The following is a 15136-nucleotide window of genomic DNA, read 5'->3' on the forward strand; positions in this document are numbered from 1 at the left end:
TACAGAGACACTTGAATTGACTGAATATCCCGATCCCACTGTGCCATCCAAAGAAGGGTATAACCTACGACGAAAGGAGGGAACTTCGGCTAAGCAGACCACGAACTAAGTTGAAATCTCAGAGCGGTTGCCTAGTCACCTCAAAGGCCTCCAGGAGAGAAACTAAACAAAGTCTGTGGTTCTGCCCGCTACCGAGTCCCTTGAAGGTGATGGAAGCACCCGACATGAAGATGATGGAAGCAACCGGACGTCCGAAGATCCACTACAAAAATCCAAAGACTGACAAAATGCACAGTTCAAAGACCATTGCACTTTTTGTTACCCTTCTCCTTTGCCTCCTTCTCATGGTCACTTTCTGGATCCTGGAAGAAAACGCACCCACTCATAAGACATTGCTGACCACTGCCCAACCCACCACCATGAAAGAACACCATCTGATTTCACTTTCACCCCAACTCCGAGAAAGACGTAAGGAGTTCTGGAATAACTCTTTTGTGCAACTGCTCCACCAACACAACCTTGCCGCCAATGCCACTAACTGCTGGATCTGTGGATTGCTACCACATGCCACTGGACATTCTATCCCTTTCATCCCTTCACCTTTCTCTGTCCATGGCTCCTGCCTCGCGTGGCTAATCCTCCTGCAAGAAAGCTATAAGGACAATGCCACTTCCGGCAAAACTGTATCACACTTCTACCATGGGTTCTGGCTGACCAAGACTGGAAAAACTTCTGCTCCCTTCTGTCCTCTGAGATCAAACACCTCTTTCCATATGGACATCCCTGCCAAGGAGCGAGTTGAAATGCAGGTGTTCAACAACCCAGCCAGACCCACCTTCTCTTACCTCCGGAAACAAACGTCCGCCACCCTAACAGTGGCCCTATCTGTCGTCAACATCACAGGTCTGGTGTGCCTCGAAGGCCTAGGAACACAGCCGGTAGGCCACAGTTCCTGTCTCATCACCCGAACATTGGACTCAGTTGACCCACCCTTCTTTGTTACCTCCCCAAATATGTACTTCGTCTGTGGTACTAAGGCCTACATCTGGCTTCCGAAAGGTTGGGGAGGCACCTGCTACATCGCTTTTATCCTTCCTCCAACATATGTGGCTCCAGAAAACCATCACCGGCAGAAACGTGCAAAGGACATTGTACAAGCCGACTCCACTGGAGCACAGTTCATGGATGCAGTAAAGGGACTTGTTCCACTGTGGGGTCCAATGGCAAACAGCCGTGCCATCCGGCACCTAACCCAGGCAGTCGAAACCACAATGAACATTACAGCCGGCATCCTCACCAACAACACCGCTGAGCTTCAGGCCGTCCGCCTGGTAGCTCTTCAGAACCGCCTCGTTCTAGATGTGGTTCTGGCTGATCGTGGAGGAGCATGCCGCATCATTGGGTCCAGCTGTTGTACCTACGTACCGGATAACTCACCCTCAGTCTACAAGGCGATCGAACACCTCCACAGACTTTCCGCAGAGGTTCATCAGGAGCAAGAAGGATGGTCGCTTGGGAGTTGGTTTTGGGACACCATTAAAAGTTGGGGGTGGAGGTTGTTTACATTTATCATGATACCAATTGTGATACTGTGTGGGTGCTGTCTGGGGATTCAGTGCTTGCCACCTCTGTGTTCACTTTTTGCAAACTGTATCTGCCCTAAGACTCTGGACTTTGAAGCCAAACGTATGAAAGCTCTGTATGAGGTAGAAATACGTAATATTATGGGGATAGATCCGAACTAACAAGCTGGCGAGATATGTTAAAAGGGAGGACTGTCGAAATTTAATTCATAACTGAACATTATCTGCGCCATCTTGCCTCTTCCCCAGCACCGCACGCAAAAACACACGGCAGCCACTTTAGGCACCATGACCTCATTGCCGATCGCCAGCGCGTCCCTCTGGCGCTGCGAACATCCCCCCGCGCGCTGACCACCCCCGCTCTCTCATACATGGTCATACATCCCTTTGATAACCCCCTTCCTCTGCGCCCGATTGTCCGAACCGATCCCAGGCCATCACCTAGCCCTGCGGATGCAGTTTATTGCCCCTACTGTAAGGGAAACACCCCACATCAAAGGGATTACAGTAGATCAAGCCCCCCCACCCCCTGAGACCCGACCAGTCGCACACACCCCCAGGAATTGGCGGAATGTCCAGCTGTGTGATAGCCATCTCCTACTGTGGGTGGGGTGGGGACTTCTACTGTAGCTATGTGTGGGAGCGGATCTGAGCCGGGGATTCTGAGGATGTTCTTTCATGTATCAAAGCGATCTCAAGAATGTGCCATGTATGATAAACCTGCAATAAAGTCATAAACGTGTGTATAAGAGACCAGGTCTCAGAGATGCGGTTAGAGCACCTCGTGACGATACCTTGCTGTCTGATCTGATGTGTTCTACTCCGACGGAATAAAACTTTGTTTCCTGCCTTCCAGTCTCCGGCACCTGCCTCTTTGTTGGTTAATTTTCGAATGGTATAAGAGGCGATTACCGCCGGGCAATACTTGAAAGGTTATCGACTGCAACTGCCGCTACCATTTAACAGTATCCCTACGGCGTACGCCTACGGCAACACAACCATAGTGATAAGGACCCTACAGACGCCCTCAGAGCATGTGTACGGTGCGTTTCACACCTTACACTGGTGACAGGCGGCACACAGAAAGGAATTGAGCTGTGATACTTGGCCGAGGCTGGACATCAAGTCATTGTCAGTGCAGTCCTACATGTCTCGGGCCTTGGTGTGTCAGGCTGTGATGTGGCACAAATCTCCTCATGTTTGAACCCAATAGATGTGTGATGAGCTGTGTACACATGTCATGTGTCAAGGTGCACTATGTGCCACACATCCCCTTCACACCTTTGACATGTTGACATGTGTGCATGTAGTACAGACTTGTTGAGCACTGCGTCACTGGCATGGCACAGTCGCCAACACCCGCAACTGTCCCCTGATGCCAGGTACACGGATAATGACACCTGACATGTGACTACCGGCGTTGCACGATGTGAGTATGTCATGTGTGTGTCATGTGTTCCCATACGCTTGCTGTTGGTGTTCCGTCAAATGCATCTGCAGTTGCTGCATCCAACATGTGCATGTGTGTGGATGGGCATGGCACACTATTATGCACACCAGGACACATGTGGAATCAGACGTAACGTGTGTATGTATGCATCGAACATGGACTTGCGAGGCAAGGACATATCAGCGTAGTATCAATGTATGTGTGATCAGTTTTGACATGTACCCCTTCATGGCAAGGTGTGTGGTCTGTCCTTTTTTCAGGGACATGTGACCTGTGCCTCTAGTGTTCCGCAACCTGTTTGTATGATACACATCCTTCTTCTGCACACATGTGGATGTCTGTCACTCCTGTAATGTGTCTGCCTGTTCACTTACACTGGCCCACAGCTAGTTTCATGCCATGTCATGGTGAGCTTGTGAATCCACGTTTGTAGCTGGCTCTTGGTAGGAGTGTCACCTGCCTGGCATACGTGTCCAGGATATATTGCACAGACCTGACTCTGCATGTAGCATATGTGTATTGGCTGTTCAACATGTGCTCAGTACATTGACAGTGTTGTTGTACTGTACTCACTCTTCGTTGTCCCTTCCAAGTTACTGCAGGGCTCCGCCTCTCCCCTGACCAATCCCAGACTTGGCTGCCCTGAGGGAACGTGACTGTATACGCCGCTACCGCTTCACCCAACGGTTGATTCTGAACTTGACAGCAAGGCTGGCACCACACCTCCAACTGCTACACAGGTATCCTACTACACTGACACCCAAGATGAAGGGGATGGCAGCCCTACATTTCTTTGCCACGGGTACGTTTCAAGAGACCATAGCTCATGTTGGTGGCATGTCCCAGACCATGTTCAGCCGTGTCCTGGATGATTTTTTAGAGGCCATGTTGGTTCACCTGGATGAGTTCATTCATTTCCCAACTCCTGAGCAGTTGACAGGTGTCAAGGGTGACTTCTATGCCCTGGGAGGGATGCCCCATGTCATTGGGTCTATTGATGGGACACATGTGGCTTTGGTACCACCACAGGCACAGGAGGTAGCCTATAGAAACAGGAAACATTACCACTCCATTAATGCCCTTGTGGTGTGTCTTGCTAACATGGTGATTTCCCATGTCTGTGCTCGTTTTCCAGGATCAGCACACGATGCCTACATCATGAGGCGTAGCAGGGTGCCTGAAATGATGCTGCAGCTGCGCAACGAACGAGCATGTCTTGTTGGTGGGTATACTCTGTTACTCCTGTATTTAGCGTCATCTTTCTGTCTTACTGCTTCTCCTGACCCACTTCTGTCCATGATGTTTCCATGTAGGGGACTCTGGCTATCCCAACATGCCATGGCTGATCACGCCTCTCCGCAACCCCAGAACGGCTGCCGATCACCGGTACAACAACGCCCATGGGCAGAGCAGGCGAGTGATAGAGAGGACCTTTGGTCTCCTGAAGAACCGATTCCGGTGCCTCCACAAGACCGGCGGCGCACTTCCATATGCACCGGTGAAGGTCTGCTAAATCTTCCTTGTGTGCTGCATGCTGCACAACATGGCAGTGGAGAAAGCTGTGCCACTCATTCTGGATCCGGATGAGCAGGAACATCCACCCGTGGAGGACGAGGGGCTTGGTGACGGGGCAAGTGATGTTGAGGAGGAAGAGGACATCCGGAGTCGGCTCATACGCAATTTCTTTGCTTAGTGGTGAGTTGCTGTGTCTGAGTGTGCACGCATTGAGCCTTGTGTGGCATGTGTTGCAATGTGTGAGTCCATCTGCATGTATGGCAAGTGAGTCAGAGGTGTGTTTGGATGTGTCACTCGAGTGATGGTGTAATAAAAGAATGTCTTTCCTGAGACACTATTTTCACCTAGCATGTTGACAACCTTATACGTGTCGAGTACATGCCCATGCATGCGGATGTGCTTCTTTTAGCTCACTTCTTGTGTGTCTCTCATCCCCAGGTATTTGCGCATGCTGTCTGCTGGTGGCATTGTTGTACTCCTGCTATTCCTCATGAATACAGCAACGTGTGCTGAATCAGCGTAACATGCACCTTAGGGTAAGGGATGTACCACGGCTTTTTGGGTGTGCTATTTGTTTGGAATGTGTGTGCACTGCTCCTTTTCATGTTTGGTTACTTAGCATACATGTAGAATCACCATGGGTCACATGACATGGAGCTGGATTCACCTGACTTGATAGTCACACTTGGTGACAGTCATCTGTAATGTGATTGTGGATTGTGATGAAGGCATCACTGTGTGTAACACTACCCTTGGAAACATACGGGATGCACCGGGTTGACATAGTGTGGGACATCCCCATTAGTGGCTCAATGGTGAATTGCAGCCTCTCCGTGAGCAGCAGGGGGTGTTTGCCTCAAACCCTTCACTTGTGTGCCAGTTCTATGGGTTTCCTGCATCTGTGGTGCAAAGGGGGGTGCCAGTGTAGGTTCCACATGTTCATCCACATGACCAGTGCATCTATTAATATAGATGCATTTGCCTTCCGGCAAACATGACTAATAAAGGTGTCCCTCAGCCTCCAAGGTGCCTCATCTCTGTCAATGCAGGACTCTTGCCACTGTGCATGCCGCATGTCTGGCATAGCTGTCACAGATTGTGCATATGAGTCTATGTGTAGAGTAGCAAGATGCAAGCTGTTTGTCAGGGATTATGATATGTATCGTGCATGATGTACATGGCTGTGTAGGTATTTTGGCATCTCAGTCCCCACAATGGCCACTTTGCTGCATGTGCATCCATTGTCTGTGTGTGTGCCATGTTGAACCAGACACTCCTCCCTTCCCATACACCTTTTGCAGTAGTCCTTTCTGACATGCTTGTGTTATTGTTCAACTTGTGGCATGGTTTTCAGCACATGGCGCCTGCTGCTGCAGGTCCTGCAGCAAGGGCACACAGAGTTTCTATATTTGCCCTCACACACACGCCTGTAAGACGCACCCCCCTTCCTCCCTCCACCCATTCATTTTGGTGTAATCTGCTTGTGTGTGACACAGTTGCGGTGGGAAAGGCTGGACCGTCTGCACATGCTACGTGCACATTGCACGTGCCTCATGTCCTTGCATGTGCCACATCACGCTACACCATGATGTTGAGGCCACCCACCAAGCAATGTCCATCCAATACATCTGTTGCATGCACTCAGGCATGCACTCTTCGCCCACACAACACCTTTGCATAATGAGTGTGCAACTCCAACTGCCTACACAGCGCTGGCACGCCTTCCAGGCCCTGTCACACCAACCAGGTCATGTCCCTCCTACTCCCCACCGGCTCTGTACCCCAACATGGCCATGTGAGTGGTACTCCAGGCCTCTGCATGTAGTATGGTGTCGTTGTGGGACACATGGCACAGGTGTCATGTCTCAGCGTGTCAGTCTACAATGTGTCCAGGATCCCCCTCTACACCATGACATACGCACTGCATCTCATCATCATCTGGTGTCCCATTGACAGGCAGGTGCTCCTCACCCGCCCCAAAGACGCAGTCCTTGCCAGTTCTCATATTGAATAATGCATGGGATCCATTGGCAGATGGCTGCATGTTGGCCACCTGATGCTGGACTTGTACACGACTGAGGTGTTCATCTGCAAGATTGTCCCCTTACAGCTGGGTCAACTGCTTGTGTCCCACCCGCAAGGGCCCTGCACAGGCACACAGTGTCCACGCACACGAGCTGGTGTGCATCATGGATTGCTTGCTCACATGTGCTATGCTGATCACCAGCATCTGTACCTCAGGCTTCAGCACACTCTGCATTATGCAAAAGATCCACAGTTCGATCCACCTCAGGGCAAGACAGACCATCCCCCAGGTCAACTTCAACATCCGTGTCTAATCCTACCCTGCACTCTAGGCAGAAGTACGTTACAACTCCCATGAGACTTGTCCACATCCAGGGTGCATCTGCACAGCTCTGCTTCAACATCCGGCGACCCAGCCACATCACCGTCCAACAGAGATAGCTGCAATGGATCACTATCAGCTGCAGGATGACCTTCACAATCCATGCCCACACTCAGGATGCAGCCCACGACCACGCCCCAACACAATCTTGTGGCACTGTCATCCAAGACCCCATTGTGCCATCTCCATGCATCCAACCTTGGCCTGGCCACCATTCTCCACATCCACCTGACTCCTGCTTGCAGGACATAGTTCTCCCACCTGGCTACACATACCTGGGACTCCCACCCCAGGACACTCCACATGATCCCTGACCTCTGCGCATGACTGTTGCTCTTTGAAATAGGTCTGTCCGCACAGTTGTGCAGGCACCCCCTCAGCTGGTTGGGCCTATCATGGTTGAGTATGGTGCTCCATGTCTGTATTGGATGATACATTGTGACCCATGTGTGTCCTGTGACAGACTCAGACCCCAGGGTATGCATGGTTGGAGTTGCTACAAAACTCAGGCATGGTTTGACTTTCCAATACACACATGTAATGGAATAATGCAAAATGACGGCATCATCTCGTGATTTGTAAGATTTTTATTAGTGGTGGGGTACGTGTTTGGGGGGGATGTAAAGTGGTGCTCGCCGGGTGTCTGTAATCCAAAGTTCACAGGGGGAGTTGGGATCCTTGCCATTGGAAGTCATCAGAGTCCATTATACAGTCTTTGTCAACATTGGTCAGACAGTGACCAGCAAGTCCATGTGGCAGAGAATGTCATTGGATGAGGTGCTGCTGTTGTGCCAGAGGTCCAGGTGCCAGGCCAGGTGACCTGGGAGATGGTGATGGTCCGCTGACTCTCACGGTCTTTTGCGTGGACGACCCACCTTCCTCCGGGGACCCTCAGAAGCAGGCCGTGACGATGTCTGGGATGCTCCATCGGACGAATCCTCCTCCTCCTGATCGCTCCCTGTGGCTGGTGGTGATCTACGCCTGGTGGCACAGGGAGGGTTGCCCATGTTTTCGGCAATCCGACGGAGTACACCGGTCATGTCCGTTTGCACCGCCACAAGCTGAGCCATTCTTGCCTCCAGCCGTCCTTGGTGTTGCTGTTGACTGGCATATTGCTCGGCCTGCAGGTTCTTAATCTGATTGAGGGCCTCCACGGCCTGGCTGATGCCCCTGGTGTCACGCCGGTATGTGTCCAGGATGTTGCGGACGTGTGTAATATCCGGTTCCTCAGCTGTCTGGTCAGGTTCGCGCCTCCGCCGTCCTCCACTCCCACCACCCCTGCCCACTTGAGCCTGGCCTGCCATTGTGGGCACATCGGGTCTCCGGGACCCCTGAGGGATGGCATTTGCGGGGTCGCCTGCCTCCTCCTGGGTGCCCGGGGTACCTTTTCCCTCCTGGTCAGACTGGCTGCGTTGTGTGCGAGCAGGGCTCCTGTGTGTATCCTGGGATGTGGCAGGAATGGGGGTGGTGGTTGCCACAGTTGTACCTGACGCAGGTGCTTGGGCACCAGAGGGGCCAGGTTGGTCGGGGTCATCCACGGTGTGGTGAGAGTCGTCGCTGCCGGTGGGATCATCGTCACGCCGAGCCTGGTCCTGTGATTCTTACCCCTCAGTGTTGGGGGGAGATCGACGACGTTGCCCTGCGTGTGAGGGAGAGACAATGTTAATGGTGTTTCATGTGTCATCCATGTTTCATACATATTCAAGTTGGCACAGTTCCTCTGGGTAGTTGGATATGTCTAGCATTCCTCTCACAGTGCACTTGTGGATGGGTATGTTGCGGGGGACAGATTGATATGTACTCCTGGTTATTTGGCCTGTCTAATGAGTGTTGGGATGCTTATTTGGCTATGGATTGGTCTTGTTGTGTCACATATCCATTGTGGGAGTGCCAATTTGCGTTGGCTGCCCCGGGGGTGTGTGCTTGTGTAAGGGGGGGGGGGGGGGTGTGACCGGGCATGCTGTTGGGTGTGGTGTGGTGTGATTTGTCATTGGGTCTACCAGGTGATGTGTCTATCCCCTCATAGTGCCTGCTGGCATGACAGTGAATGTGAGTTCCTGTGGTAGGTAGGTGGCATGTGGAGTTGGTGTTTGAGTGTACAGTGGTCACACAGCAGGGCCGAGTGTCATCTACCTTGTCTGTACTTGGCAAGTCCCTTTGCATTGTGCATGGTGCATGGGTATGTCCCTTGGCCACAGCTGTCAACACTTTTCCTATGTGTGACACACTCTTTGTTATGGCATCAGTTTTGAACGCAGTGAGCAGTGTAGCGAGCTTGCGTAGCGAGCGCTGCAGAACCGACTTACGTGTTGCACTGTACGTGGCCAAATGGTGCTTTGTCATGTCTATTGGAGAATGCAGGTAGGTAACTTATGCATTTGTGACTGGGTTCTAACAAACACAGTGAGTGGGTATACTGGGTGTGAGGTTAGGTTTGTGCCTGCAGCAAGGATCGACTCGTGCACAGTTTGACACATGGCCCAGTGCTTTCCAAACGAATGAGGGGTGTTTCACACACTGCCAGACCTTGTCAACATGCACACAGTCCACCTGCTGATGGGCGGACATGCCCCCACCACCCAAGGGTGATTTTGTCTCCCTCTCTCCCTCCCTCTGTCACCCTCCTCCCTCTGTCTGTCTCCCTCTGTCACCCGCTGTCTCCCTCCCTCTCTCTCCCTCTCCCTCCGTCTGTCTGTCTCCCTCTGTCGCCCTCTGTCTCCCTCCCTCCCTCTCCCTCTCCCTCCGTCTGTCTGCCTCCCTCTGTCGCCCTCTGTCTCCCTCCCTCTCTCTCCCTCTCCCTCCCTCTGTCTGTCGCCCTCTGTCTCCCTCCCTCTCTCTCCCTCTCCCTCCGTCTGTCTGTCACCCTCTGTCACCTCAGCCCAGCTTCCTGGGCACACACACTTTGCAGATCTTTCAAAGGCCATTGGCTTGTTCATGTGGCTTTGTTTAGAATCTCCCGGACACCATTGGGCAGAGTGTCTGTGAGTATGTGCTGCAGCGGCGGTGTGTGCTGACACTCTTTCACAGTGATACCTCTTCATTAGCTGCTGTTATGTGCAAATTGGGCCTTCATACCCATGTCATCCTGCAACGCGGCCGCCATTTGCAGGCGACACAGTACAGTGTCGGGACACACTGTTTGTATAGCTGTGCCCTAGGCCGTATGGGCTGAGGGCATTGGTGCCTGCTTCTGAGTTGCACAATGTGATTTTGGAGGCCCCCCCTCCCGGCATCACGGACATCCTGTCTTGTGTTGGTGTTTTGTGTGGCCTGTGACTTGGCATGGCCTTGCTTGGTGCATGGGGCATGGAGCCGCTAGTGACATGTGCGTGTTTTTGGAGTGTGGTTGTGTCCGGTGATGGCTTTGGGGTAGTTGCGTGCATTATTGTGAGTTGGGTTGTTGATGCGGTTCCCCCCATGTGGGGTGAGTTGTTTGTGTACTCACCAGACCTCCTACTCCGTGTACTCCCACCGGCGACAGCGTGCGCATCACCTTCTCCTCCCAAGGATGGTAGTGTACCGGTCTGCGGGGCGGGCCACCTTCAGTGATGTTCCCCTGGTTGTATTCGTCTGTCATTTTGCGGCGGACCGTCCTCCGCAGATCGTACCACCTGGCTTGGCATTCATGCCTGGTCCTTCTGATGGACGCAACAGCATTCACCCTGTCGACGATCCTCTGCCACATGGCTGATTTTTCTGATATGCTGGTCTGTCTGACCAATGTTCCAAAGAACTGTGGGTCGACTCTGATGATTTCGTTGACAAGGATCTCCAGCTCCGCTGTAGTGAACTTTGGATTCCTGTCTGTGGGCATGGTGTGGGGTGTGGGTGTGGATGGTTGTGGGTGTGTGGTTGTGAAGGTGTGTGTGTGAATGTGATGAGGGGGTGTTTGTGAAGGTGGTTGTGTGAAGGTGTGCAAGTGTAAGGTGTAGTAAAGGTTCAAGTATGGTGCTGTGGGTTGTCTGTGGGGTCTGGCAGCAGTGGGTCTGTTGCAAAGGCTCATGGTTTGTGTGTGTGGGCCCTTTTTATTGGTCCATTTGTGGGTGTGGCTGTGTTTGAACTTTGGGTGGGTGTGTTATAAGGAGTGGTTGTGTTTTGGGCCTCAGTTTACCTGTTTGGCTGTTGCAGGTCAGTGTATTGGATGTATTTGGGCTTGTTGGACGCGTTTTGTGGTGTTGTGCGATTCGCATTGACTCTCCTTGTGGTGTTTTGCAGTGTCCTGGTTCAGTACGTGTGTTTTTCGCGTCTGTGAGGTGCGTACATCGGCCATGTTGTTGTACAGTGCTCACATTTGCTATGGCTTGGTACGACTCGTACATGCGCAAGGCGGGGTGAGGGTGCTGGTGTAGGGGCCTCGGGTAGGCTGCGTACAGGCACGGGCAGGGTGTAGGGGCCTGGGGGTACATGCCGTACATACGTGAACCGAGGGTACGGCGCGTACATAGGGGGGCTGGGGGTACGGCACGTACATACGGGGTGCTGGGGGTACGGTGTGTGCCCCCACCCCTGTATGGACGGTGCATACCCCCAGCCCCCGTATGTAGGCACCGTCTCCCAGGACATCCCCCCATCCCCCGTATGTACGCGCAGTACCCCCAGCCCCTGTATGTACGCGCCGTACCCCAGCACCCCCCCATGTCCGCGCCGTACCCCCACCCCACCCCGTAGGTACGGAGCGTACCCCCACCCCCCCTGTAGGTACGGAGCGTACCACCACCCTCGTAGGTACGGAGCGTACCACCACCCCGTAGGTACGGAGCATAACCCCACTCCGTAGGTACGGAGCGTACCCCCACCCCGTAGGTACGGAGCATACCACCACCCCCGTAGGTACGGAGCGTACCACCACCCCCGTAGGTACGGAGCGTACCCCCACCCCGTAGGTACGGAGCGTACCCCCCCCACAGGTACGGAGCGTACCACCACCCCCGTAGGTACGGTGGACCCCCGCACCGTACCTACGGGGGGGTGGGGGTATGCTCCGTACCTACGGGGTGGGGAGGGGTGGGGTGGGGGTACGGCACGGACATGGGGGGGTGCTGGGGTACAGCGCGTATGTGGGGGGTGTGCTGGGGGGTGTTCGGCACGTATGCGGGCACATATTTGGACGTCTCCATAGTTGCTATGGGAGTTCGCACCGTACTGTGTTTTTTCCATACGGTTGTGCATTCGGATGGACGGGACGGATCGTACTTGCGCACTGGTGTAGGGGCCTCGGGTAGGGTGCGTACAGGCACGGGCAGGGTGTAGGGGCCTGGGGGTACATGCCGTACATACGTGAACCGAGGGTACGGCGCGTACATAGGGGGGCTGGGGGTACGGCACGTACATACGGGGTGCTGGGGGTACGGTGTGTGCCCCCACCCCTGTATGGACGGTGCATACCCCCAGCCCCCGTATGTAGGCACCGTCTCCCAGGACATCCCCCCATCCCCCGTATGTACGCGCAGTACCCCCAGCCCCTGTATGTACGCGCCGTACCCCAGCACCCCCCCATGTCCGCGCCGTACCCCCACCCCGTAGGTACGGAGAGTACCCCCACCCCCCCTGTAGGTACGGAGCGTACCACCACCCTCGTAGGTACGGAGCGTACCACCACCCCGTAGGTACGGAGCATAACCCCACTCCGTAGGTACGGAGCGTACCCCCACCCCGTAGGTACGGAGCATACCACCACCCCCGTAGGTACGGAGCGTACCACCACCCCCGTAGGTACGGAGCGTACCCCCACCCCGTAGGTACGGAGCGTACCCCCCCACAGGTACGGAGCGTACCACCACCCCCGTAGGTACGGTGGACCCCCGCACCGTACCTACGGGGGGGTGGGGGTATGCTCCGTACCTACGGGGTGGGGTGGGGTGGGGTGGGGGTACGGCATGGACATGGGGGGGTGCTGGGGTACAGCGCGTATGTGGGGGGGGGTGCTGGGGGTGTTCGGCACGTATGCGGGCACATATTTGGACGTCTCCATAGTTGCTATGGGAGTTCGCACCGTACTGTGTTTTTTCCATACGGTTGTGCATTCGGATGGACGGGACGGATCGTACTTGCGCGCTCGGACTTCAGTTTCCCGATTCGTAGGTAAAACTGTCCGGGTACGTGTCGGACACTTTTTCCGACCCGAGGACGTGTCGGGGAATTTTCCCAATGCGATTCGTATGGATTTTTTCACATACGAATCGTACTTGCCAGTTTGTACGGGACATGTATGATTCGTACGGAAAAAAAAACGGATACGATTCGTACGGGGAAGATTTTTAACGGATCGGAATCGGCACCTAATTGTGTGATAAGTAAATTCCTGAATATAAAATCTGCTAGTGAAGATAACTACTCCTTATCAGGTTTTACTGTTGGGTAGAGGAGAAGAAATAACTTTTTATGAGCTAGCAATAAAATCTCAATATTTCTTAAAAATAAGTGAAGATGTTTTCCTCATCAATTGTTCCTCATCCATTTGAAGCAGTGATATACAGACCTATTTCAGCTCTGCTTTTTTCCTTCTCTACAGGCCAAGACCAAGGCTGGTCAATTATTGCTGCAGTTCAATGCAAGCTAAACCGGGAGGGAGCCACAAAACTTGTGCCTGACCAGATAATGAACTCAAAGAATGACAAGATTTTCCAAGAGAGCATCCTTCTGGCTATCCGATTGCTGGATGGAGGAAACACTGAGATCCAGGTATGCCTTGGGTAGGCTAATAAAGTGGGTAAGAGACAGTATAAAAGTGCTGGAAGGCCAAGATCAAACAAATAATAGGTTGTATTTTAACACGATCTAGTAGCCGCGGTCTGTGCAGGTAACAGTGGTGGGGTGGTGAAGCCTGGTAAGGGGGGATTTCGAGGGGCAATGGTGAGGGAAAATTAATTATTTATGTAATTTTCCTTTGGCCTCGTCCCTCGAACTTCCCACCACCCGGTCCCACCGATGTTACCTGCATGCACCGCGGCTGCAATCTTGGCTATCCTTGAGCAAACCAACATGCTTGGAAGAGGGGTGGGATCCTAGAGTCTGGAGGCGAGACTGACATAATAAGAGGAGGTCTGCACACATGCAGATTCAGCTAACTGTAGGGCGGGGTAACGTAGACAAAGGGAAGAGCGGACGAGAAAGAGTAAAGGGTGACGTATATCTCCATTTAAATAGAAAACTGAAATAGAAATCCAGGTAGGCCTCAAACAGATTAATCCAATGAAGAAGGGTTTGTACACGTAGAGAGCAAGGAATTTAGAAGAAATAACTTCAGTTTGAGAGAGAGCTATGCAGATAACTTTGAAGACAAGCCCAAAGCTGATCAACCTGGAGAAGGGAGGAGTGCCTGCAAAGGTAAAACTCCTGTCTGGAGTAGATTCACATACACATTGAGATATACCTAAGTGGTACTAGTTGATGAAGTGGTGTGCAAGAACAAATACAGACGTAGGTAATGAGAGCAGTCAAGTATGCAGTTTAAACCTAAATGTCTTTAATCCACGATTCAGAATACCAGGGTCTCAAGACTATGATGAGGTCACCTGATGGTAAATAGACATAATATCGAATTATATATATTGAATAAGAATAATTTAGAAGTCAAAATATCGATATTTTACTAATATCGAAGTATAGAATATCGTTGTAATAAATATCGATTAAATTTGTATGTATAAAATATTGAAGTATAAAATATCGATGTAGTAATATCGTATGTAGATAATATCGATTTATTAGTGTTGTGAGAAATATCGAAAAAATATATATAGAATCTAGATATAGAAAATATCGTTTTTCTATATATCGACTTAATAGTTTTATTTTAAGTATAATTAATTGAATATTTTAAATATTATAAATAATTTATTTAAATTATTTAATGTAAAATATGTTTTAGGAGCGGGATGTTGGGTTATTAGGGGATAAGGGTGGGGAGTGTTTTAAAAATATTAATATAAAATTACATATAAATTACGAAATTTAAATAATTCAACATTTCGAAATTTCAAAATAATTTCGAAAATATATAAATTAAAATTGTAAGTAAATGTGAAAGTTATATTTTAAAATTTATTGAAAGATAGAGAATTTAGAGTTTTAAATGTTAATTACACTTTAAAGTAATTATTTAGTTTGAGGATCAGGATTTGGGTTAATAGGGGATGAGGGTGGGGAGTGTTTTAAAAATAATATTATAAACTCAGACAT

The 15136-nt window shown here is 51.5% G+C and overlaps 1 protein-coding gene across 1 annotated transcript in view; it reads left to right on the forward strand.

Annotated features, from left to right (window-relative positions):
* ITPR3 (inositol 1,4,5-trisphosphate receptor type 3) overlaps nucleotides 1–15136 on the forward strand; it is an 895552-nt gene that overhangs the window by 730385 nt on the left and 150031 nt on the right. Inside the window, 1 exon segment of the mRNA XM_085647149.1 lies at nucleotides 13467–13636. Coding sequence (XP_085503275.1) covers nucleotides 13467–13636 — 170 coding nt within the window.

Source organism: Triturus cristatus, chromosome 1_1, assembly GCF_964204655.1.
Source record: "Triturus cristatus chromosome 1_1, aTriCri1.1, whole genome shotgun sequence".
Lineage (NCBI taxonomy): Eukaryota > Metazoa > Chordata > Amphibia > Caudata > Salamandridae > Triturus > Triturus cristatus.